This window comes from Gymnoscopelus braueri, assembly GCF_963280865.1.
Source record: "Gymnoscopelus braueri genome assembly, chromosome: 6".
NCBI classification, from domain to species: domain Eukaryota; kingdom Metazoa; phylum Chordata; class Actinopteri; order Myctophiformes; family Myctophidae; genus Gymnoscopelus; species Gymnoscopelus braueri.
In genome coordinates, this window is record NC_137607.1 from 50878513 (window position 1) to 50905237 (window position 26725).

General features: G+C 40.9%; 1 protein-coding gene across 4 annotated transcripts; it reads right to left on the reverse strand.

Annotated features, from left to right (window-relative positions):
• Positions 1-1565: 1565 nt before the first annotated feature.
• Positions 1566-23088, reverse strand: tjp3 (tight junction protein 3). 4 transcript variants are annotated; one of them, XM_080432001.1, is made up of 30 exons: positions 22950-23088; positions 16638-16694; positions 15676-15800; positions 15357-15459; positions 14832-15129; positions 14621-14724; positions 14226-14415; positions 14016-14097; positions 13548-13648; positions 12840-12930; positions 12494-12685; positions 12134-12240; positions 11637-11715; positions 10595-10683; positions 10373-10469; positions 9542-9630; positions 8779-8848; positions 8501-8574; positions 8344-8407; positions 7688-7844; positions 7132-7240; positions 6640-6859; positions 6134-6333; positions 5883-5978; positions 5670-5749; positions 4889-5099; positions 4097-4197; positions 3021-3599; positions 2828-2886; positions 1566-2227 (listed from the first exon to the last, which is right to left on the reverse strand). In XM_080432001.1, exons 2-30 carry the CDS (start codon positions 16683-16685, stop codon positions 2113-2115), a joined length of 3930 nt encoding a protein of 1309 aa, XP_080288127.1. In that variant the 5' UTR covers positions 16686-16694; positions 22950-23088; the 3' UTR covers positions 1566-2112. The 4 variants fall into 4 exon arrangements, with proteins under 4 accessions (XP_080288127.1, XP_080288126.1, XP_080288129.1 ...); XM_080432000.1 differs by lacking the exon at positions 22950-23088 and adding an exon at positions 18674-18865; XM_080432003.1 differs by lacking the exon at positions 22950-23088 and adding an exon at positions 16898-16950.
• Positions 23089-26725: the final 3637 nt, after the last annotated feature.

The window sequence follows — 26725 nt, forward strand, 5'->3', positions numbered from 1 at the left end:
CAGTCAGTGCTGAGAGAGCGTATCCGCCGAGCGCACGAGTACTGCACTATACTTGTCTGTCTAAAAAGGACCGAAATAAACCAACTAAACTAAAACGACTGGGGAACGCAAATCAAATGTTTGGTGGTTTAATGAATTATTAATTATTATTGTTCCACAGTGGCTGTCTTAGCTATTACATGAATGTTGTTTTGTTTTTCTTTCGTTTGCTAGTAAATTGAACAGAACTTAGGTTCTCTGCTGCTGCACACCAGAACAAACTAATGGACTCAAACAGACCTCTCTAAATGACACCAATCAATCAATCCTTCTGTGAACACCTGTGATTTTGAGTAGATTTTGACCATGTGATTTGTAACTCCGCCTCCCACGCACCTGTCTGACCCTGGGGTCATCAATATGCAAATATTAGGTTGTCTTTCTACACACCATTATAATGTTCTTATTTTGATCATGATACCCAATCACTGGACGTCAAGTCTCCAGGTTTTCTTAAGAATTTGTATAATGTATGACACTGATTTACTACACTATGACTATTAGGAGTCCACTAGTACTAGTGGTTCTCAACATACATATTGTACATATTGGTTCCATTTGAACACTCAGAGTTACAGACCTGTTATGGTCATTCGGGCTAGCACTTTATGTGTTTCTGGTATTATTATAGTCCACTCATTTTGTAAAGATTGAATTTTGACAAAAATGTCCACCACAAGCCAGCATGGCGATGACCCCACAGACATTCTGGAATGGATCTTAAGGCCAGTCCACACCAATGTTATGCAACTCCTTGCATCATGCAACTGCTTGCAACCATTATCCTCAATGGCAGTTGCAAGGAGTTGCAATGGTGTGGACTGGCCTTATCACTGTTTTGTTGCCAGGAGTTGCGACTAGTTGCATTGGTGCCGTCTGGCCTTAAACCTAATTGTATTCCATGCAAATTGCCAACCGAAGATTCTTTACTTTGTGAATGGTATGGTCGCGACTGGATGGGAACATATCACATGGCACTAGCAGTAAAAGTTTGTGTTGTGCTTAATAGGTTACCCATCCATACACAATGAACCACATATAGTCTATTTTTGGACTCATAGCTACTCATCAACACTAATATTTTCAATTGATTGATTGATTGAAAACTTTATTAGACAGAAATACAAACAGCACGAGTACAGTCGTACACTTGGTCTAAAAGTCCTGAGGACTTGTTTCCATTGAGGTCCTATGTATTCAATTCATCAACATAGCATAACAAATAACACCAAAATACAGTATCATCAACAAATATAAAACACTATATGTACAGAGTAGAAAAAGTGGAAGAAGGCAGTGAATCACCTTTCTATTGGAGAAGTGAGATTTACCTTCCCCTTTGGCCTCCTGAAAGGTGGATTTTCAGGCTTGTTTTGCATGAAGCAAGTGATACATTTTTAAAGGGATGGTGTAAGGACATTACACACTTTAGGCAAAAAATGCTTGTGATGTAGTATGACAATATATGTAGGCTATTATTAATAATAATATTATACTGTAATCTTAAATGAAGACACCCAGGAAAATCAAGAAAAACAGTTTATTGTAGCAAAAAGAAAACCTTGTGCAGTTCCATGATGAATCAATAGCTATAGGATGTTACCATTTCTAATAAAACTAGAATTTGTTAAACTGTTACATGCTATAGCAATATGATCTAAAATGAGCTATTTAAATAAAAAAACTAAACAGGCATTCCTGCCTGAATATTATTGATATCTAAATGGATGTACCCAAACACTATAAAAACAATACCGGTCTCCCATAGCCCACACCTGAATGAGGCCCTGAGTTGGCCCCACAAACATTTTTTTTTATCAGAACAACGTTTTTTTATCAGTATAAAAATGTAATAAATGTGTTCCTACTAATGTTTCAAATCCTAGAGACAGCTTCAGAGTAGTGGGGAATTAAATGGTTCTTTTGTTCCCATTGTAGTGGAGCAATGGCCTTGGTACTGTTGGCTTCAAAGTTCTCATTCTGAAACGGGTCAATCTGCAGTCCAGTTTCAAGTTGGCCCAGTTTCTAGAACACTTTTAAATTGTGCTTTAAATTGCGCTTAAAATGTCGAATCTAGAGTTCTGTTGCCGGACCCCATTCAAAGTCCTCCGTTTCATCCTCTTCCTCAGAGCTGTCGCTGCCTCTGATCTGTGTGCGTCTGATTTGAACAGCCTGGTGATGAGCCAGCCTATAGCAGAAAGGAACAGGAAGAGGGAAAGATTACCACACAAATAAAATACCTTACAGGAGGTCTAGCATTTTTAGCTCATTGACTATAACTGCCAACCAAGCATACCGTAGTTTAGTTGTATTTGTGGAAGTAATTGGATTCTATTCACTTCAGTACGATAAGAAAATCAAGAGACTTGAAATTTGCCTAAGATAGGTTACAACTAAAACACCAAATACCACTGCATATTTATTTTTGTTTTGTTATATGACTTTGGGGAAAATATAAATGAACTCAACATTTAATAACAAAGCCATTCATGGGAAAATGGTCTATGTTAACATACAATATATGGCCAAAGCTGTGAATAGACAATAACATTGTCTTGTATTGTCAGTATTGTCTTTAACCACTTTAATCCTGGCATCTCAGTTTTGGGTATGTCATTAGGAAAAAGTTAATTCTAAAGATTTTCTAAAATGGTCAATCTGCAGTGCAATGCGTTGTGAGCATGTACATTGGGTATTTTCAAAATAAATTTGAAAAATGTTTGTGGGTAAGTGGTCCATCACATTGTGGTCTGACTATTACACTAATGGACTCTGAAAGAGTACTTACACAAGGAACTGAGGCGACTTCCTGTCTTTTGGTTGTGCTTGTGGCTCTGCAAGGCGAGCCTAGAAGGTGGACAAGGCCAATTTAAAGCAATTTAGTTCAAATACACCTGTCATTTAGGATTACAAAACTCTGTCTACAGCAAGTTAAAGACACACGGCTAAAATCACTGGAGCCTTATGAATGTAATATTTACCTGCTCTAGTTTCTCTTCAATAACAGACAAAGTGATGGGTGGAGGACTCTCTGGCTCCATCTCAACAGGTGGAGGTTCAGCCACTGAGTTCAGAGTGGTGGGGTCGGGGGCTATAAAATCTGGGGGTCCATCTGATGGAGACGGAGTAGTGGGTGCCACTTGTTCATTGGCACTGTAATCTGAATCAGAGTAGCTCCTATGAGAGGGAGCCTTCTCTGGAACAGCGATTTGAGGTGGGCTGTAATCCCCACGTCGGGACAACCTAGGCTCTGGTACATGCATCAAAGGTGGGATTTCTCTGGGCATGTAGGAGTCACTATCGGGCTCCGGGTCCATGTCGGAGTTGTGGCGTTCCGAGGCGGGCTCAGAGGATCTGGCTAGTGCGGCTCCAGTAGCTCTGGAGCTCTGCCTCGGCATGGGTTGGTCTTTGTGGAAGGCCTCGTCCAGGTCTTCATCAGTGTAAAGCTCTCCATCGGTGAAGGCCTCTCCATCCGTGTCCTCCAGGTCACTGGCAGCACTGAGGTAGTCTGAGTGGGTTTGGTCCAGAGTATCCAGATCCTGCTCTGCACCACTCTCCAACTGCATTATAAGAAAGTATAGGATTTTTGTTGTTTTATTTAAAGTATTTCACGCAACTTCATCAGCATGTATAACAAAGGTGAACAGGTGAATAACAGTTAAAGATACAAAATATTCTCATATAAGCTTTAGTTTCCACCCATTAGGCTAATGAAATAAGTGCTATGTATATAGTAACGTTTCCTGTAACTTATTAAACAAAGCCTTCCATTCATACTAATTTAGCAAGTTATAGCATTTAAGTTCCCTAACAAGTGACTTATCTCTGCCGCAGCAGAAAATCCTCATGTTTTACTTGAAATGATGGATTAAATTGTCCTCTATGAAAACACTGGGACTAGAAAACATAAAAAAATCTATTATATGATTTCAAAAGTGCATGTCTGTCAATTTAAACACACAGCTGTTTCCTTGATTCCTGCACTTGTGGCGGTTTGGCGATTTCACCGGACAACAGTGAGCAAGTGAACGTGTGTGTGCGTGTGTGACTATCTTACCGCGACCTCAGACACCCAGACTGGTTTGGCTTGCTGGTGGCGGATCTTGTCTTTTAGCATCTCATACCAAACATTGGAGCTGGGCTGGAGGTCAACACGTGCTGGGAGGGAGAGATGAAGAAAGAAAACATGAATACAGTGTAAAATCACACATCACCTGCTAGTAATATATTCCGTTACTCTCACAATAAAGCAGGAAATGTCAGACGGTTTCATAAGTGGAGCCACAGAGCAGAAGGTTGTAACCAATATCTAACAGCGTTTACGGCCACGTTAGGGGGAAGAAAATCATTACATTCTAGTCTATAGCTTGTCTTTAAAAAGGTCATGATTTGTTTTGTTTTGTGATATAAATGCATTTGTTTTACATACCTTTTTATTAAACAGTTCAATCCATTGTACTTTTATTGTATTGTATTTCAATAGCCTATATACAACAGTGGTTCTCAAAGTGTAGTCCAGCGACCCTTAGGGGTCCTCAGCAAAATGAGTTAATATAGCATCAAAATCAGTTCAACCACTTTAAACGTATATAAAAATCTACAGATCTACAAGCTCAGAACGTGTCGCATCGTGTTCTGAGCTTGAAAAATCCCATTAACAAATATTAACAACACAAATCTTGTATGGGGGTCCCTGGCACAAAATATTTTCAGATGGGGGTCCGTGGAAAAGACAATACTTTGGGGGTCCTTGAAATGAAAACCTTTGAGAAACACTGGCCTATACAACATGACAAAGATGCGTCCTTACGGTGAGTTGACCAGGAGGAATTACATGAGATGATGTTACCTGAGAAAAGATGACTGCAGTGTTTCCTCATCTTGAGGGCCTGTGCATAGAGGCGTCTGGAGCTCTTGTTGGAGTTGGGGCTGTACCTCTGCCTCATGGCCTTCACCTCCTTGCGGCTGTGAGGGTCCAGGAACAGCACCATTGGGTGGTACTGGATGTAGTTTAGCCTCTCCACTGCAGTGGGAGTGATGTCCAGCAGGGGGTGCTTGTCCTGAGAGTTAAAGGGATGTAGGGGTGCAACAGTTAATCAAACTAATCGATTTAAATCGGTTATAAAAATAATACAATCAAATAATGATTAGAATAATCAGATCTACAAGCTCAATGCTTCGCGATGAGACACATTGTGAGCTTGTAGATCGTCTGTTTTCACTATTTTTGCAAGACACTGTTGTGCGGCAAAGTATAAAATAATGCTTTAGCTGCTTAATTGATTATTCGATTAATAAAAAAAGTAATAGATAGCGATTAGTAAATAATCGTTAGTTGCAGCCGTAAATGCCACAACCAAGAAAATAGGTTGTTTGTTTTGAATGAAGCAGTGAGAAGCAAGCAAAACATAACCTTTTTGATTATATTATTTTACAGTATGGTCAGTATAATCATGTTGTTTTGCAGATAAAAAATAATTTAGACTAGCAGGTTTCCCTTCTGCTTCATATACAATAACACTCACCCAGACAATTTGTAACAGTCTTGATGTAATCAATCTAATAATCAACCAGTCAAGTAACCGATTAAACGCTTGCTTTAATAAATGTTTCTGACAGTTAGTGCTCACCTTCTCAGCTATCTTCCTCACTGTGTCCAGCTTAATAACTGTAGATCCACTGTCCCCTCCTCCACTGCGGGGTACCATTTCTGTCATTGCACAAGAATCATATAAAGCAGTGTTGATATTTTAGTTTTAAAGGAAAAAGGATATAAATTGACAAAGATGAGAAGCATAAGTTACAATTTGATAACATTGGACAATACAAAACATACAACTAACCTGCCATCTCATATTCATCAGGCAGCTCTCTGGCCAGCTTCTCCATGGCAATATCATTAAGAGGACCCAGGATAACAATAGGCCTTTTAAAATTGGCTGGAGACATACAAGTTCCAACAGTATTAAAACCAGTTCAACAAGTAATCAGTGCAATTTGTCTAGTGACATCATGTTTATCATCATAGAAAAGATGTTTGTTTTTTACATGACATTTGAACACAGGCGGATGAGAGAGTCAACAAAACACCAACCTTCTCTGAGCAGCACTTTCTCATAAGCTGGGAAGTTGCCCTGAATGGTGAGTTGCATTAAGTCATCACGATTCCTGCGAACGTTCTTTTTGGCACCTCTGAGCCCCCGTAGTTTCCAGAATTCAGCTCTGGGTCCTGAGACCTGTTGTCGGTCTCCACTGCCCCTCTGAGCCTTCTCCATGCTGGCCAAGGTCTCAGCCCTGGGGAAGAGTACAGCAAACTCAGTCAATGGAACTGAAGTACAGGACAGGGCATTTTGCAATATGCACTGCAGTGTATAGTAAATACATAAATTACACAATATAAATATTAGCATTTGGTCAATTAGTTGTTAATTTTGGTTCAATCATATTTTAATGCACTTTGTAAAGTGCTTTGGATAAAGGTGTCTTATAAATGCATCCATTGAAATTGCATTTATACTTAAAAATATATATTATTATTATTATATTCTAAAACTAAACCAAGTTGATCAGTCATTTATTCCTTCTCCATGTCCCTCTGACCTGGCTTGGTTGGGGATGGTGCCTTTGTCCATTTCATGCAGGTCATGGCCCATACGGATGGCTAGCCAGTTTCCCAGTTTCCCACGGTGCATGGTGTCCACCACCCTGAACACCTCTCCTCTGGTGAAGCTCAGGCCGATGTTGCCTTCCGCCTCATGGTCAAAGTGAGTCCGAATGTAGAAATTGTCTCCCAGGCTAGACTTGAGGATCTTCTTGTAAACTGTGACATGACAATTATTACGTTAGGCAGAAGAAGAGATTTGTAAATGCTAAGATTTCCTTAAATGTCTAATGCCATCTGTTTCTTTAGATAGAAACAATTGACAAAACGTTGATTTCCATAATAACAATTGAGTTCTTAAGAAATTTCAGTCATTCGTTACATTACAAAATATTGTTTGTACTGGATGGTTTCATTTATTTTACCCAGCCCTATAGTAAAGACACAGATATAGTATCTGTGAGAAATGTTTGTACTGTAACGATACTTACGATCCATCTTGTTCTGTGTGCGGATTTCCACCTGCTCCCCTCTCTTGATGTTAAGGAGGAAGTTGGCAGCCTCCTCTCGTGTGAAATGGCCAAAGTCTATTTTATTCACCTACACAGAAACAAGCACACACTTGTTGAGGATAAATAATCAGCTCATCAATAATGTGTGAGATAGTACTATTAAAGACAATCTGATCATTCCTTCTCAATTCTTATTTATTTGCCTAGCACTTTTTAGACATCATCAGTCTCTGGCCACAGTAAAACATAACCACTTAAACCATATATACTTCATTGACTGTGTTTCCCCAGGGGTCTATGCCTGTTTCCCTGTCCTTTTCCCCCTCTACACCAAATACCTTACCCCAAAATAGCCACTCTAAAAGCTCACAGTGAGCAGAATGTACACTACACTTATTATGACATGCCAAAATCGGGACGCTAGGGTTCATGTGGTTAACTTTGTTATCAGGGCTATGCTGTGCCACTGGCCCTTGTCCTCTGCAGTGGAACATCATGTATACATAACGAAAAATAACTCAAATGTGTATGTCACCTGCATGATCTGGTCTCCTTCCTTCATGCCCTGATCGTAGGCAGGGCTGTTGGGCTGAACACCGCCAACAAAGATTCCAACGTCATTGCCACCAACCAACCTCAGACCCACACTGCCCTCTTTCGTAAACGACACCGCCTTCCGATCTGAGCTGTACCTGAAAATGTGAGACACAGAAAGAGAGAGAGAGTGATGGGCAGAGAAAAAGAGGGTAGAGGAGAGGAAATAAAGTTTGTTTATTATAACAATATAATATTAAAAGGTAAGGTAAGTGATATATATATATATTTTGTTAAAAGGTTAAAGTACTATATTCTGATAGTAATCATTGCTACAGAGATAGTAATCATTTGTTCGGTCACAGGGGTCTCTCCAGCTCTTAGTAATACTTAGTACTTAGTACTGAAAATGCATTTTCTGTTTTAATAAAGAGCTGGAGAGACATGGAGACTCTTTTTACTGAACAAACAATCAGAACAAACAATCAGAATATAGAACTATTTAACACTTATTTTAACCAAAGTAAATCACTTACCCTACCTTTAATTGCATAAGAAATAACAGAATACATTTATAGCCACACCTACAAAGTAAAATCCTCAACGTATAACAATGTATAACATATCTATAACCATTTGCAAATGAAGGTTACTTACCCCAGATTCGGTGTAGGGTAGGAGTCTGGCGGTAAAGAGTAGATGGGCTCTTCTACTGTCTTGGCTAAAGGAGATTTCAAACCGTTTAGAATCTTCAGCCAACCACAGGTAAATCAGAAAGCACTGCAAAGGTTTCATAGACCAAACAGATACTCACAGTAGGCTGGAGGGTTATTCTTCACTGAAATCCCTGACCTTATTGTGCCAGTTCCATTAGTAGCTCTGGGAATGCTGCAGGAGAGAACATAACATAATCTGAATACACACTCAGAATATAAAATAAATATTTTTATAAAAAGGGACATTTTATTATACTTTAGATACACAGTAAAATCATTGTGTTAATTTGTCAATTTTTCTGTGTAATTCTTACCATAACTCTGTTTATTTAAGTGTAATAGTTACTGATCAGTGACGTTACTCAGGGTCACTTACCTGTGGTTGCTATCCCGTCCTGAGCTCCCAGACCTCCTAAGATGTGACAGCTGGTCTGACTCGGAGGAGTCTGAATAGGACAAAGTTACAGCAGTCAGGTATAACTCCAGCATATACATCACAACCCTCAGTGTTGGCTGTTAACTCTGGTTGTAAAAATTGACCCTTATTAGCAGCATCGGCATGGATGTGTCGTTCCTGATGTAGGTGTGTGAGCAATATTCATCATATGACCATATCCAATTGGCAAATAAATATTATGTCCCTCTTCTCCTTTATTTGGTGAAGAATGTAGACCGGATAGGGCACACAGAGCGAGTTGGTGAAACCAAATGCAATAAAAGCCAGTGTTCTCGTGGTGGTCCCTTTCCTTTAACACCAGCTCTAACAATTCTGCTGCTGCCATCAGTTGCTCTGCTGATAAACATGAACGTTTAGCACCCTCAAACTAGAGTTCAATTAATACTAAAGATGTTGCTGAGCACCTGCTGCATAATTTGTGAACTAGTAAAAACAAGAACCACTAAACAAGTAACTTACAAGGTTACAAACATATTCAATTCAAATGTTTGTAAAGCTAGATTTTAGCAAACATATTTGTCACAAAGTGCTTAAAGTGAACAATGGACATTAATTACAGATACAAATGTGAAAGAAACAACACATTTCTGTGCAGGCATACGTGTATGCATGAATGTTTGAGGAAGGGAGGGTAAGAGAGTGTGAGAGAGGATAGGACAAACAGTTAGTGGTGTATACCGACCATCTGGAGGTGGTTTGTTGGGCGGCAGGACTGGTCGAGGAGGCTCCTGTTTCACTGAGGGTGGAGAAGACCCCGTCTCCGAAAGGACTCTGGGAGGGGGATACCAAGAAACAACCCTGTCATTAAACTCCTTTGACATGTTTTAGATATGTGATAATAGAGGACACTAGAGTATTAGCAAATTGATCTAGGTGATATACCCCATACTTTGTGTTACTTTTGTATAACAGTGCTATATAAATGGAACATGACTAATAATAATACATTCGATTTATAACGCACTTTATATTTGACACAAATCTCAAAGTGTAAGTGCTACATGGCATAAAAAACATTGAAAAACTATGAAATGAATAACATTCAGACCAATGACCCCCCCCCCCCTCCACAACTATACACAACCAAGAAAAAGTTTCAAGTTTAAAAACACACAAAGGCCTAGTCAAAAAGAAAGGCTAAATGTAATCCCTTGCAGGGAGTTTCAGGTCGTATGTGTGTGTACAGAGTTGTTTGAGTTGAGACAACACTCATCTGTGTCTTAAGCAGATAAACCAGTCTAACATCCTGCCTCGATATATCTTTGCATATATCTGCACTGAGACAGTGACCTAAAAAAAATTGCTTTATTTCTTTGAAACGCAACATCAAGGACCTTTGGTCAAATGCATTATCTTTTACACAACTGGAGTTGTGTGCAATTGTTTGGATATGGGATTGCATGCTACAGGCTCAGTGTCTGGTCGGGCCATCTGCACCTGGTTTTAATATATATTTTCAGTGACATCACAGCACCATGCTCAAACCACACTCGTGTTGTCCTGTCAGCCATACCTGTATCTGTTCTTGGCTGGTTTCAAGTGCCCACTGTCTGAGGAGTCCCTGCGCGGGACAGCTGCATAGCTGGCCTCTGACTCTGAATCTGAGTGAGCTGTGTACAGAAATATGCACCTTCAATAAACTTTCAACACTCACTTTGTACACTCATCTCATATTCATTTAATCTATTCATGCATGCACCCACTCACCCACCCACCCACACACACACACACAAACCTTTCTGTGGTGGAATGCTGGCTGTTACACTGGGTGCCCTCCAGCGTGGGGGCTCCACCTGGGTAGGCTGGGAAACATCCGGGAGGACTCTGGAAGAGAAGAGAGGGAGGCGGGAGTGAGGGAGGAGGAAGACAACAAATCTCAGTTACGTTTGGAGAGGGGGGGTCGCGTGGCTAATATGATGATTATTGATGATAGGAGGAGGTGGAATATTGAATATTCACCTTAGCTTCTCTGGGGGGTAGCTCTCTCTTTGGCGGTTAACATGCGTTAAACGTGATCACAGTGTTTCAACAAAAAGCAAGGGATCAATTCATTCGGCACTGTTGGTCCCGCTTGACCTGGCCTTCTTACTGTACTAGGTCTAAAAACTTTCAGCCAAATGTTTACTGATGATCAAGTGTTATACGAAACATGCCATCTTATCTTTGTTGACATTTTTATTGATTTATGAGATATAGGAGTGTAAAGAGACAGGAAGCTGTCAGAAGAGAGATAGGGGAGACACACGAGACATGGCGGCGGGAGTCTGATTTGAACCCGGGTCCTCGCAACTTCACAAGAAGTGCATTAACTGTTTGAGCCACCAGGCAGAACATGCTATCTTTACTCGGAATTGATATGGGCATTGTTTTTTTATCAGGCTGTTTTGAAAACAGTGATCGAGGTTTCCTCTGGAACATCAACATAAGGACATGCTCAGTGTAAGTCATTTTTATTTCATTGCTTAACAAATCAAACACAACTTCAATCAAAAATACAAATGAAAAAAAATGTATCACGCGGTACACGGTCAAAAAACAACAACAACAACAATACACAAATCAAATACAACTAAAGACTAGGATTCTACAAACACAAAATAACCAAATCAATTAAAATCACAAAACAGAGAGGTAATACAAAAAAAGCTTAATGGTAAGCTATGATTAACTAATGAAGACATGCATAACATGCATCGTTTGCTCATTGTCCCAGTCCGGGAGATCTTGTTGAGGGGGGAGGGGCTAGGAAGATGTGACAGTGGGACCCTCATCTATACCTGTATCGGGAGTCTTGGCTGTGGGGGGTGCCCTGCCTCTGGGGGGGTCCGGAACTGCCGTCTGACTCCGACTCAGAGTCTATGGATTGACAGAGAGAATCAATGTGGTAGTTTTAATGTTAATGTTATCATCATGTGGTGGCTTTAATGTTAATGTTAGCAGTGTGTGGTACATTAGCTTTAAGGTTAGGCTCTGACCATAGATTAATTGGTGGTAGGTACTGCTGTGTTGTTACCATATCATAACCAGCACCTCCAGTTCAGAAGGACTTCAAACATGTTAATTTAAACTGTTTTGCGGCCTCGGGATATGGTTTATGTGTATACAGAGCTTGGGGGTATGAGGTTAGACTGGGTTTTTGTGTGTGTGTGTGTGTGTGTGTGTGTGTGTGTGTGTGTGTGTGTGTGTGTGTGTGTGTGTGTGTGTGTGTGTGTGTGTGTGTGTGTGTGTGTGTGTGTGTGTGTGTGTGTGTGTGTGTGTGTGTGTGTGTATTGACCTGGGGGTGCGGCTCTAACAGGAGAGTTGACACGCCGAAGTGTGTCTTGGCGAACATTGATGGGGGAAGCAGTTCTCATTCCAGGGTGGGGCAGGTCAGGAAGAACTCTGTGGGGGGGGGCAGAAGAAATTAAAGTTAAGCTGTATTTACACAACTATAGCAGTATATGTTACAATAATAATGCAGGCATTTTGACAAGGTTCCAAAATCGTCTTGAATGCCGGCATAATCTGTGCACGTTCACACATGGTAAATTGCTAGCATTTCAAGCAAGTGTGAAGAATCAGGAATGGATCAACAATTGAAAGATTAAATCTGAGTGGAAACAAGAGAGAAACTACTATGCATTGCTGTGCTTACTTGTATCTGGAATCATGCCGTGGGCTCTCTTTCCGCGGGGGAGGGGAAGCACTCCGGTCCGAGTCCGACTCCGACACAGGCTTACGGGGCCGGGACGCCCGGGAGGCACTGGAGGAGGGGCGTGGGGCGGTCCAGCTGTGGACCGCAGGAGAGGCTCGGGGGTTGGGGAGGGTGGAGACTCCTGACATACTTCTGGAATGAAAGATGAATAACTCTTCCTATGAAATAGTTATGCAATATAGATACCTTCATGACACATATTTTAAGATGAAAGTGCATGAAAGTGAAGTCGATGTATAAAGTGGCATGAATACAAAGAAACACAAGTAGTTTTTCCTTCACTGACCTGTATTTATTGGAGTGGTCCCTGGTGTCAAGAGAGTCTCTCCTGGCAGGAGGTGGGGAGGCACTGTGATCGGACTCAGACTCTGAGGGGACTGGAGAAGCAAGATCAACAGTAAAATCATCAACTACGTTCTTTTACAACAGATATCGTTCCATTATGTATTTACACCAGTCCTACCTATACTGCCTGCAATTTTTGGAATAATATTCTCAGGGCCCTATTTTCACCAGTGCCTTACCCATTATCCCTAAACTTCTTTGCCATGTTTCACTATTTTTAAAAACATTTTCAAATAGTTCAAATAGCCAATATACAAGCTCACAACGTGTCGATGTAGATCTGATAGTTGAACTATTTGAAAATGTTTGAAAAAAATTGAAAAATTTGCAAATAAGTTTAGGGATAATGGGTAAGCAAAAATAGGGCCCTCAATGTGATTTCCAGCTGCTTTAGACAAACAAACTAGCTCTGCTCACACAGTAGACGTTAGAGCTTTGGTTACAGTCATTTCCCATTTAGACTCCCGTGAAAACACAGCTCTGTGTCATCAATATTGTTTATGTCGACGGGCTGTCCCGTTAATATTTCTAAGCTTCTGGGGGTGCCAACTTTGGTTTGGTTATGTGAGAACCTGTTTGTTTTTTGAGCGTGTAATGAATCAACCGAGCCTGGATCTGTTAGAAGAGAGCTATTCTCAGCAGGACTGACCTCTGCGAGGAGGGTAGGCCTTGGCGGGAGGCCGGGTCAGGGTGGAGCGCACCGGGGATGAGTCACGGGACTTGGCTGGAGGAGGTGGTTCAGCTCTGGTTCTGGATTCAAAGATAGGCAGAGATGAGAAAAGCCATCCTTTTATTCTTAGAAACATACACATAACAAGGTGAGGCGAGAACCTGATAATACCAGAGAACAACAGAGATGGCGAGCAAGACCAGCATCATGTCTGTGATGTGAAAGACATTACATCATTCAATAATCTAATTCATAGAAGCTTCATGTGTCCAGCACAAATTATGACCAGGATAGAGTGGGTAACCAAATACTGCATCTGTGGGGAGAGAGAGAGTGTGTGTGTGTGTGTGTGTGTGTGTGTGTGTGTGTGTGTGTGTGTGTGTGTGTGTGTGTGTGTGTGTGTGTGTGTGTGTGTGTGTGTGTGTGTGTGTGTGTGTGTGTGTGTACCTGCGTGTCCGTTTCTCTCTGGTGGGGGGGCGGGACACTCTGTCTCTAGGAGAAGGAATGTCCGTGTCCAGGTCTGAAATGTCTGACAGGAGAAAGATGGGCATTGTGCTTTAAGATGACATCAGACATTGGTATTTGACAACAATATCCCACCTTCACTGTGTCAAATTACTGCACAGCACACACGTCTCCCTCGGTTTCTCCACTCACCCTCCAGCTCAGAGCTGCTGTTTTTGTGGCGGTCCTCCTCGCTGTTGGGGGCACTGTCCTCCACCTCTGGAATGCTGACCAGGAACTTGCGGTCATCCCTGAGAACCATCATGGTCAGTTTACCCCTGCTCTTCTCCACCAGGTGCTTGGTCTCCAGCAGCGACAGGTTCTCTGTTGTCATGCCATTTATCTGAACACAGGGAATATAGGGGGTAATTACGTTAATTGAAAATAACAATAAATAATGTATTATCACAGTCATACAACAAAAAATAAAAACAATAATTGTTATGATCCAGGCTGCTACAATATTATTTTATTGTCCCCGTTATATTGATGCATCAACACAACTATCCTGACTACTACCATCTGAGAGCCATATTCTTTATTCTCACCTTGAGAATAAGGTCTCCCTCTTGCAATGTGCCTTCTTTGGCAGCCAGGCCAGTTTCTGTCATGTGTTTAATGAAGATCTGACTTCCCAGCTTTAGTCCATATTCTGCAGACACAGGAAGACAACAAGAAACACCAATATGATTTCAAGGTGCTTCCAAACAGCATAAGGATTTTAGACTTGAAATCCTCTCTCGGCTCATTTCTCCTTACCATCTGTGAGTTTCTTCTTAATTAGGGTGGCTCTGATGGGCTTTTCTGCTACGTCCTGGCGTGGCAGTCTCTTGTACCCTGACGACACGAGGGGCAGCGTGTGTCCGTTGCGATCCGGGGTGGAGCTGCGTGCGCGGTAGCGGTGGCGGTCAGAGTCTCTGCCCTTGTCGCTGCCGTCTGAGTAGCGTCGTGGACGTCGAATGGGAGCGTCCTGTTCAAGCAGGTTGGAGTGAGAAGCGGCCCGAGTCGGCCTAGAGGTGGTTGCTGGGATTTGGATCTTACGAGGACGCTTCACCGTCTGCAGAGAGGGCAACAGCCAGACAGAGACAAAGAATGTGTGGCAGAGAGATGGAGTGTTAGGGTACAGCTGAATGTCATGGGGGTTTTCCAATGCGTTGTATAGGCACCTTTAAGTGTTTAAACTGCATACTTCATCATTAATGTCGGGAAGAACATATAGATCAAAACTCCAAAATAAACACTACAGAGAACAAACAACAATGAGGTAGAAGGGGGTCTACTCACTACGTTGGCTGTCTTGCCACATGACTTGAGGTTCTGAATAGTGAAGTTAGAGTGGACGTTTTCCATAGACACTCCATTGACCATGACGACTTGATCTTTGGTGCTATAGGGTAGAGGCACAACATTGTCAGTGTGATAACATGTGAACCTGTGAGAAACTGAATATATATATATATATATAAACCTGTACATATAAATGAGTGTGTGTGTTTAGTATTTTTTGTCACTTCAGGCATCTTAATTCATGCATTTAGGTCAGTGAATGCAAATAGTCATGATAAGGCCTGAAGTAATTTCAGTGCAATAGTAATGAACTCACAACAGCCTTCCCATTGCTGGTCCATTAGGCAGCACGTCCGAGATCACTATAGCCGTGTCCCCAGTGTCAGGGTTGGGCTTGTCCCGGCCTCCTGATAGGGCAAAGCCAAACCCAAACTTTGAATCCTGGAATTAAGAAAGGAGGAGATGGAGATAAAGAAAAACAAAAGCAAGACATAAGATAAAGAGGGGTGGCAGAATAAAGGGAAAAGGTGAGAGGGCAATTGAGAGAGAGAGAGAGAGAGAGAATATTATAATTGTAATATGGGAAAAGAGAGGGTGTCAGAGTGGAGCGGGGGAGAGCGCATGTGTGGGAGATAGAGAGATAGGAGAGAAAGAGTACATTCCATCAGCGCTGAACTGTATCACCTGAGCCAGTAGGCAGGTGCTATAGAGTGTAGCAGGGTGTGTCTCTGTGAATTCCTTCCCCCTTAATTTAACCCACAGTGTAAAATGGACCCTCTGTCCCCCTAACAGTTCAATTAACACTGAGGAATTTGCTGTGCACAGTGAAACTGATAGTTCTGAAGCCCAGTGAAACTCAACCCCCCACAAAAGCTTTAACAATACATTCTTTAAAAAAACAACAGTTCAAGTACCTATGAACTTAGGTCTCGCTTAGCCAGACGATCAGAGATCTCCACCTACTGATACATCTGGAGAGATCTAACAGCATAGCAGAACTACTGTAACGCAAAAACTTCGTATGGGGATAGAACAGTATCAGGACTGGTTTTCAAAGCAGTGGGCATAGGTTTCTTAGCACTGGTTTTCCCTCAGTTTTAGCCCATAATTAAATATTTAGATTTACCCATACATATCACTAGGGCCTAGTAGGCGGAAATCTCTGATTGTCTGGCTATACCTGAGACTACTTGACTTTCACCTTTTGCAAACTTTTGGTCAAAATAAAAGTCAAAACCTACATATCAGTGAATGATAGAGAGAGATATGCCTACTTACTTTGTTCAGCGTTATTGTATGTTGCTCCCATATTGTCAGCTCCTCCATGCCTGGTTTCTGAAATGACAGCACAGAAATTATGAGACGCCAAAAGTCATGCAGCCATAATACTCACATACTGACTGAATCCCATATGAAGCGCTCACATTAACAATATGAAGCAATATGTCAACTAAAGAATAGTTCGCAAACACAACATCAACATATGGCAGAGCGTCCAAGCCCTTATAGAGTCAGAACAGCAGAGTCCAAGTCCTTACAGAGTCAGAACAGCAGAGTCCAAGACGGTCCTTACAGAGTCACAACAGCTGAGCAGGAGCAGGAGTGTATGACACTAAGCATGCACTCACCTGTCTCATTCCTGTCTGACAGGTATGGGGGAGGGGCTTCCTGGAAAGTGGGAATGTGTGTACGCTCCCTCCCTCTCCCTCTCTCTCACCCCTAATGTCCCTGTGGTGGCGATGACATATGACACCAGGGGGTTGTTCAGTGAACTTGTGCACAGAAACAGAGCGTATAGAACTGAAGTGACTCCCTCCTCTCCCGCTAAAATAGAGACTCTGTGACTGTTCTACACAGTACACCGTGTATATCTCTGTCCTTCACGTTCTGTAAACAGTACACTCACACTTGGCCCCAGGAGCTGGTGAAACGGTAGAGTGTTTGTAGATAGACAACTGCTTTCAGTTAACAGTCTTTTGTTATTCTGAACAGTATACCGTAACCATTTGCTGAGCTAACACACACACAAACACATAATAGATTTATTTTCAGTCAGTGGTGTAGTCTAACATGAAGCGCAGACCAACCTAGAGACAGACACTGTCTTATTTGTTTTGCTGCACTGACATACCAATCATGACTGCCATTTCCAACATTCCAGTTCATTTCAAAACCAAACAACAAGCAAGCAGGCCATATACAGTATGTAATATATGTCAGCCGCAGAAAGGGTTTCCTGGACAAAGATATTGGAACAAAACTGGTAAAGCCAGCTAACCTACTCTGAAGCACAAAATGGTTCTGTTGTATACCAATTATTAAACAGCACATGCCGGTCTATTCAAATAGCAAGGGTATAAGGAAGACATGTAGGGCATATAATATGAGTAGGGAGTGGAACGCAGTGACACACATTTACATGGGCAAGGTAAACACAGACTTTTACAAGCAAGAACAGCAGCACAGGAACACTGTATGTGACCTGTGAACAGTAGACTGTTTGTTTGACCAAGTTAATGATGAACCAGAACATGGTAGGGAAAAAAGTCTGACAAGGACATAGGGCTAGTAATTTCAAACATGAGAGCTGGCCGTGGTCACTGACATACATACATATACATACGTATATGACGTACCGTACTACCGTTTGCTATTACTTTATCTGTCGGGAAAGGAATGATTTTGTCAAAATTGACACCAAGAGCGCAAAATGATATTTGAGCTACAGATAACATCGAGAAACAATGAATGATAATGAACCATGCAAATCAGCCTTGGATATTCTTTCCTGAAAATAAGCTGAGATTTCCAACAACAGACCAGGCTTTTGGACAATAGCACACAATGAATATGTATTATATTGAAATGATCCTTAAAGTCAGTGACTCTAAAGGTCGTGGCACATACGACAACGCTCCCTGTAATAGTCCATTGGGTGATACAATTAAATCAAACAGGAACAATACCTGTCAGTGTCAGTAAACAAATGAGGTGAAAAGGCCAGGTGAAAACAGGAAGTGAGTGTTGCTGCCCATGGTATGGTGGGTGGAGGCCTTGTTGTAGGCCTTCTATGAAGAGAATGTTTATCTACCAGCTAGAACATACACTGCAAAATCCTTAGTCCATTGTTACAGTACAGTATATACTCTGAGAGTTAACTGACACTCAGGATTTTGCAGTGTTTCAGATGGGTGAAGCAATAAACAGCTATAATGTAAACATCCACCTCTCCATCATCACACCTTTTTGATTTTCAAGCACTTCGACATAGAACAGTAGACCATAAATGTTTGTATCGTTAGCTTCCCACTCACCACTTGTTCTTTGAACCTCACTTCCATGTTCCCCACTGGGATCACTAAGCCTAGCAGCACACCTGCGGCCTCCTCCACTCAGTAAACAGGCACTTCTTTATATTCCATATGGCAACATTGCAACCGGACGTCTCGGCAAAATCAAAGATCCCACACTTTTTCCCCAGCTCCGATTACTTCCTCGTCAGATCAACTGTGTGTAGATGACCCTGTGTTGGCCGCTGTCCAGCTGACACCCGATCTCCCTGAGGTTATCAATATCTAATGTGTCTGGCTGTGGTGTTCTTCTGTTAGGAAGGGGAGAAACAAAACACCTACCGTAGCCGAAAACCCAGCTGGAGGGCTCCTCCCTCATACAGGCAGAGGACTTTCTATTGCCCTTTATTGCCGGGGGACTTAAGGTGGTACCACCCTGTCATGCATAATCCCCCCGCCCCCCTCCCCTCCCTCATCCACTTGAAAAGGTGAAACACCTTAAGTGAGATAAAATAGGTAATCATAAACCAGTCAAATAATAGGAGATCATATGAGACTTAAACAGATACAACTATGGAAAATGCTCTGTACACTGCTCAAAGGGACGGGCAAATTCAAACGCTGTCATTGAGAGAAGGTGATGTCATTATCATTGTTACTGTTGGCAGGGGTAACTGTGTTCTTGAAAAACTAAAAAAACTTCACCACTCCTTGTTTCTCTGAAGTGAGGTACAAAAACAAAAAGCAAGCTACAGCTTGGTCAGCAAACTTTTTTTTTAAAGCGCAGATCCCTTCCTAGTGATAATCTATATGACAATGTAGTCGCCCACAAAGTACGGTAAGCTTGAGATAGTCAAGTACAGCACAGCATGAAGATCAATCCACTTACAGGTACTACCAGTAGTGGTGGTGGAGGCTCTGGGGGCAGGGAGCCAAAATGCTTCATAAGTTTCATTCGTTGAGTCAGATTCATGACGATACGAGCAGGGTTAACTCTCTTTTTAGTGAAAAACAAAACGAAACAAAAAACCCTGGTGTGGTGACCAACAGAGTCACCCCAGGTCTTGCTTCACACAGATACACACAACACTATCTCCAGAGCAACCTGGAGTCAGTCAAAGAAATAGAGTGTCTTTGTAGTCAAGGTCTCAGCAGGATATGGTCGCTACAACTTTATACAGTCCTGGAAAGAAATATTCTCCAAAGAGGCAAGATAACAGCAAAGAGAAACAAAACAAAACAAAAACCCTATGAACCAGTTAAAAACAAGCTTCTTGTCTGTTCCCGGCAGCTACTGTAGGCCATTAATCCAATATTCCAACGGTATCCTCAATTCTTGTTTTTGATGGGATCATGAAGTCAAAAAGGTCCGCTGGCTCCCACTGCCAGTCCTCAGTGTGTGTGTCTGTGTGCATGTGAGCAGTTTGTTTAGGTACTGGTCTTTCCCACAGGGCAGCAGCAGGTCTCAAGCTGCTGCCTGGGTTTAGTTCAGCTCGGCACTATGGTTACGCAGGGGGGAATGAGAATACTGGGCCGTTAATAATTGACGACAGTGTTTGCTACACCAGAGCCCTGAGTAAAGGTTCCTGGGTTCCCTTACAGACCCACACACTCACTGTGTTATGGGACCAGGAAACCGCAATTTAGCTATACTGGGAACTGTGATTTCATCTACTCTACATGGCACACATTTTATGCATGGCCCAGAGCATGGGTGTGATGCTGCAATCTAGGCCTAACTCTGCGTGCCACTGATCGTCAGCACCCTGCCAAACCAAGTGCACAGGTTGGTCTTTTGACTTGTGCCCTACTTGCATGGGAGGAGGAAAGGGGTGAGGGAGCTAACTATACATGTATCTACATCACTGTAAATGTGGACTGATGGTGTTGTTTATCACATCTTCGTCAAGGGAAACTTGTCTTCCGGTTTTAAAGAAATCAACAAATCCAAGGAAAGAGGCTACTGTGGCTAAGTGTTTAGTTAGGTGGAACAGCTGGCCTTTGGACCACTACTAGCCATACTGAATCATTAATAGGTCTGAGGGAAATGGGACAGCGCCAAAAACACTCTGAGGTATCAAACAGGCCTGTTTGAAAAGTTAAAGATACTGGGCACTTACTAGAATAAACATTTGCCAGTAGCAGAGAGCTGGAGGTGATGGTGTGCCACTTTCTTCAGTAAGTAGCAAACAGAAACTTCTTAATATGAATGACACATTCTCCTCTATATAGACAATTGGCAATATGTATTTGCTGTGCAATAAACCTGCAAACTACTTTATCAAATATCTTCTTATGCCCCTTGTTCATGTCAAATGTGAGCTAAACTTTGAGCTATTGTACAGTGGCTTGGTGTAACAACAAACTTGATATTTTCATAGAGAATGAATCAAGCAAGCCTTTTCTCTGGCTGACTAGTTGAGCATCATGTGACTGCAACATACTGTACATTTTTGCTCAATGGTTAACAAAAATAACAAAAAGGCTTCCTTTCCTCCAAGGCCATAGTTTTGGAACACTCCAGTGGTTTACAGGTCCCACAGAGTGACTGTAATTACACAGTGTTTCTTTTCGCTTCTAGGGGAATACCAAAGGTATGTCCTCAACATTGTTTACATACCACAAACACCCACTTTACAACTAGCCTCAAACAATGACATTGACATTGTATGTCATTGTCATGGTATGGTATTCTTGGTATGGTATTCTTTGCTTAATTAATCACTTAATACTGACATTAAGATTGATACAGCCGGATAGCCCTTCAGAAATTATCAATGAGTCTTCATTTCCTAGACAGAAGCCATAATGCTCCACATACTGTATTACGATAACATAAATCTCAAGTTGAAACAGATCAAACTCTGTAATGGGCTTTACAGAATGGCAATCAGATTTGTTTTTGAATTGTGATGAATACCATCACCTCACCATCAAACACCCCCTATGCAAATAACAGCAGTCAATTGGAAGGCAAGACGCAGCTATCTGGGAATGCGGTGAGGCGAAACTATTGTGAAACTTTATGGCAGGCAGGCAGAAACCTGCATGTGTGGCAGAACCAGTAAGGTAAGCTAGGCCAAGTCAATTGGTCCTTTAATCTGAAAGCATCCCACACGCACATAGATGACCCCCCCCCTCCCATACACAACACACACACACACACACACACACACACACACACACACACACACACACACACACACACACACACACACACACACACACACACACACACACACACACACACACACACACACACACACACACACACACACACACACGACAAGCCCTTAGAGGGCTTTTTGTGTTATCCTTTTAGCATCATTGCATAAATCGTACTTCATTCTTCGATGAATTGAGTACAAAGGACCCCAATGGAAACAAGCTTTCCATTGGGTTTAAAATCCTCTTAGCAGACCTTGTATTGAACTGTACTTTTTTTGCAAACTGCTGATAAAGTATTCAATCAAAAGTAACACTGTACTACTTGCAAACTGTTAATAAAGTATTCGATCAAAAGCGCGCACACGCACACACGCACACGCGCACACACACACACACACACACGACTGTCATGGAATGCATTGTCAAACATGTCAGGATGGTTGTAATTTTGAGCCTTATTAGACTATTGTCAATGTTAATACACAATGGGAATGATCATGCTATACGCAATCACAATAAAAGTGATTTCTCAGATATCTAGCCAGTGGTGTAAAGTAACTGAGTACTTAAGTACAATTTTGAGGTATTTTTACTTTACTGGAGTATTTCCAATTTTCAGTACTTTTACTTCTACTCCACTACAGCTCAGAGGCAAACATTGTACTTTTACTCTACTACAATTATTTGAGAACTTTAGTTAGTTACTTTGTAGATTTAGATTAGTATTACGAAATATACATTAACCACTTCAGTCCTATATATACTTAGGCTATTTGAAAATAGCAGATCTACAAGTCGTTCAGCTATTTTCAAAAGCTTTGCATACATTTTGAACTTGTGAAATAGGACATTCTGCATAACGAGTACTTGTACTTTTGGTACTTTAAGTATATTTTGAAGCCAATACTTTTGTACTTTTACTCAAGTCAATTTTAAACACTGACTTAACTTGTAACAGAGTGTTTCTACAATGTGGTATTGATACTTTTATTTAAGTAAAACATATTGTGAGTACTGCTTCCACCACTGTATCTAGCAAAGGTTCATCCCCAAATGATTTTAATGTCAACCGCACCTTCCCTTTGTCAATGTGTCAACAAAGCTTAGCTATTATTACAATGACTAAACTCACCTGTAAACTTGGAGAGTAACGTCCAGTAGACTCCTCACACACAGGTAAGAACGAATAAACTCAGTAGTTAAACAGTAAACTGATGTACAGTAACCGAGAACTAACTACAAACTACTTGTAAAGTTGCTAAACCTTAACCTACCTGAAGACTAGAGGAGAGAGGGGGCGTGTCATTGGAGGTAAAAGCTAAGGGGGGGGCATACTTCACCGCAATAGCCGATCTCCAAGCTCACCGCGCGTCGCTCCCACGACGCGCGGTGAGCTTGGAGATTGGCTATTTTCGACGCGCGAGCGACACCGGCTTGCGGCGGAGCGTAAATTAGGCGCTGTGGTTTCACGACGTCATCACGCAGGTACTCGCAGGTAGGCGACGCTCGGAAATGAAATGAGTCATGTCAAAATGGGCTTGTCAGTGTTATCCTAAAGGTAGGGTAAGTGATATTTTTTTAACATATATTTGTTAAAAAGGTTCAAGTAGGCCTACTATATTCTGATAGTAATCATTGCTACAGAGCGTTTGTTGGGTCATGGTCTCTCCAGCTCTTTAGTAAACAGAATATAGTACATTTTCAGGTAGGTGACACAATTTAAGCCAATCAGGAGAGAGCACTGAAAATGCATTTTCTGTTTAATAAAGAGCTGGAGAGACATGGGAGACTCCTTTTACTGCACACACACTCTATAGCAATGAGTACTATCAGAATATAGAGCTATTTAACACTTATTTTAACCAAAGTAAATCACTTAGCCTACCTTTAACTCTATGGTGTTAAATAATCAACCAAAATTATATTTCCGAACCTTTTTTTTAGGAGTTTATAACTACACTGTAGATAAAGTGTCTGATAAGTGCTGATAAATGGGTAGATTGTAAGTAGTCTATATTCTTAGTTACTCTAAATCACGGGAGAGATGAGGCATAAATTGGATTAGTCTGTTTTGGAATTCCTCTCAAATCTGTCTAAACATACAGAACAAATGATGATATTGTTAAAGACAACTTCCCTTTTCACACAGTAATCTGCCGGGCCAATCTGTGTCATAGTAAATCAAGACGCCAGTGAGTTTTGTACTGAGAAAATGTGGAGCTATTGAGAGATCATAATTATGTTATTATCTGAACAGAGTTCATTTAATGTTGGAAAAACAATGCTATCACCTGACATAAATAAAATAATGTGCTTTAATATCGTCACCTTGCTAAACTAATGGCCTAAATCTTTTTTTGAGGAAAATGATATTTTTGCCTAAGTCAGCTCCTCATGACACTGGCCACCTCTGGTAAAATCGCCCATCTCCTAATTGAAAAGGATCATGCTGTTCACTCCCCTTTTAGTATAATGGCCTAACTCCCTAGTGTGACTTAGGCCAAAATAGGCCTTTTTTTTTTGCCTAAGTCACATTTTGTGACTTAAGCCAAATTATTTACTGATTTAGGCCATTTTGTATTTTGTTTTGCTTTTTTTTTGGGCCTAAGTCAGATCCTATTTTCTATTTAAATCTCTTATGTTACATAACTGACAGACAGTGTTATTTCTATTTAACTCTATGGAAGTCCTCCGTGCGTCACCCCCTGGTGGTCGGGGAAACGAACTGCTGGAGTTTTTTTCTTTGTTTATCTCTGAATCGCCTACAATCCCTTTAAATAGTCATCATTTGTTATAAACATTTTGGGTGAAATGATTAAGAAATATCATATAGTTTTGTTTTGGATCAGTTTTTTTTATTTTTCCTGAAAAACTTTAAAAAATGACTTAGGCCGTTAGTTTAGCAAGGCGACGATATGAGACAGTTGGAATTAAATGTTTCACTTTCATTTCAATAGTATGTTTCACATACATAGCAGCCTACTATTGTTTGTTTGTACTGTATATTATATTCTCACATAGATATTATGTTTAGAGGGGGCAATAGTGCTATATACAATAGCAGTAGGCCTATATGTGTGATTTCTATTTATGTTGTAATAATAATGGATGACAGATGTATTGCACGTCTTGAAACCTAGTATGAAGCACACGTTTAGATTTCTCATTTTGTCCACTAGGCGGCAGTGTTGACTAAACCACTTTCTTCCACAAGCTGTCTTTGCTTGATATTTCTATTCCTTCGACAAATACAGCCAACACCAGTGGTGTAAAGTAACTAAGTACATTTACTCAAGTACTGTACTTAAGTACAAATTTGAGTAATCTTTACTTTACTGGAGTTTTTTAAATGTTCAGTACTTTTACTTCTACTCCACTTACATCTCAGAGGCAAATATTGTACTTTTTACTCCACTACAATTATTTGACAACTTTAATACTAGTTACTTTGTAGATTTGTATTATTATTACAAAACATACATTTACCTCTTTATCCCTATACTTCGGCTATTTGAAAATAGCAGATCTACAAGCTCACAACATGTCGCCTATTGCGACGCGTTGTGAGCCTGTATCGTATATTTTCAAAAGATTTGTATACATTTTGAAGACTTGTGTAACGGGACATTCTGCATAATGAGTACTTTTACTTTTGGTACATTAAGTACATTTTGATGCCAATACTTTTGTACTTTACTTTCAAGTACATTTTGAATACCGGACTTTTACTTGTAACAGAGTATTTCTGCATTGCAGTATTTATACTTTTACTTAAGTAAAACATTTGAGTACTTTTTCCACCACTGGTCAGCACAACTTCACAATCTATTTCTTCCATTGAAATGACACTTTACCTAAAATGTAACTTAGATAGCATGTTATGTAGGATACCAGGTCATTGTTGACCTGGCGTCCTAGTGTGAATAGTTTCATTGGTTTACATATGTATTAGTTATTATTAGATTATTGGTTATTTATGTATTAATTTATTATTAGATAACTATTTCTATGCATTTGATGTATAAGTGATGTATTATAATGTATTATCTTGTGTCCTTGCTTACTGTAAATCACTCTGGATTAAGAGCGTCTGCTAAATGCCTACATTTTAAAGAAGAGCATGGTACTAGAAAGTTGTGTAATTCACTATTATCTCAATTCACAATGTATATCTGTCTGTCTGTGACTGTCTGTCACTGTCTGTCTGTCTGTCTGTCTGTCTGTCTGTCACTCTCTTTCACGCACGCACGCACGCACGCACGCACGCACGCACGCACGCACGCACGCACGCACACGCAAACGCACACACACACACACACACACACACACACACACACACACACACACACACACACACACACACACACACACACACACACACACACACACACACACACACACACACACACAGAGTGAGTGTGAGAGAGAGAGATGCCAGCATTGCAAAAATTGCAAAACAATATCTGGCTATCTATGAATTTGGACTCATTCTACCTAGACCGCAATATCCAAACTAATAGGCGACACATAGTAGACATTAAATTATATTATGAAAATAACTGCAGATTCAGAAACTGGTCCCTGACATTGACAAGCTGGTTAAAGCAAAGAGATGTCAGGTGTCTGGAAGCAGAAAGTGATTTAGATGAAATCTCATGCTGGCAATTTGCCATTTTGGATATATATAAAAAAAAAAAAAATTAGTAGGTAGTTTTAATGTGGAAGCATTTGAAGCATTAATCATATTGTGATTTATTGATATTTTCTGAATATTCCATTATTGTTCATCACGTCAATAAAAAAGACTGAGTTTGATTGTTGGAAGCACTCAGGCCTACATAAAAAAGGTTGTGGACCCATTTACAAATTTGTAGTTATAGCGGAGACAGTATTTGAAATTGAATTTCA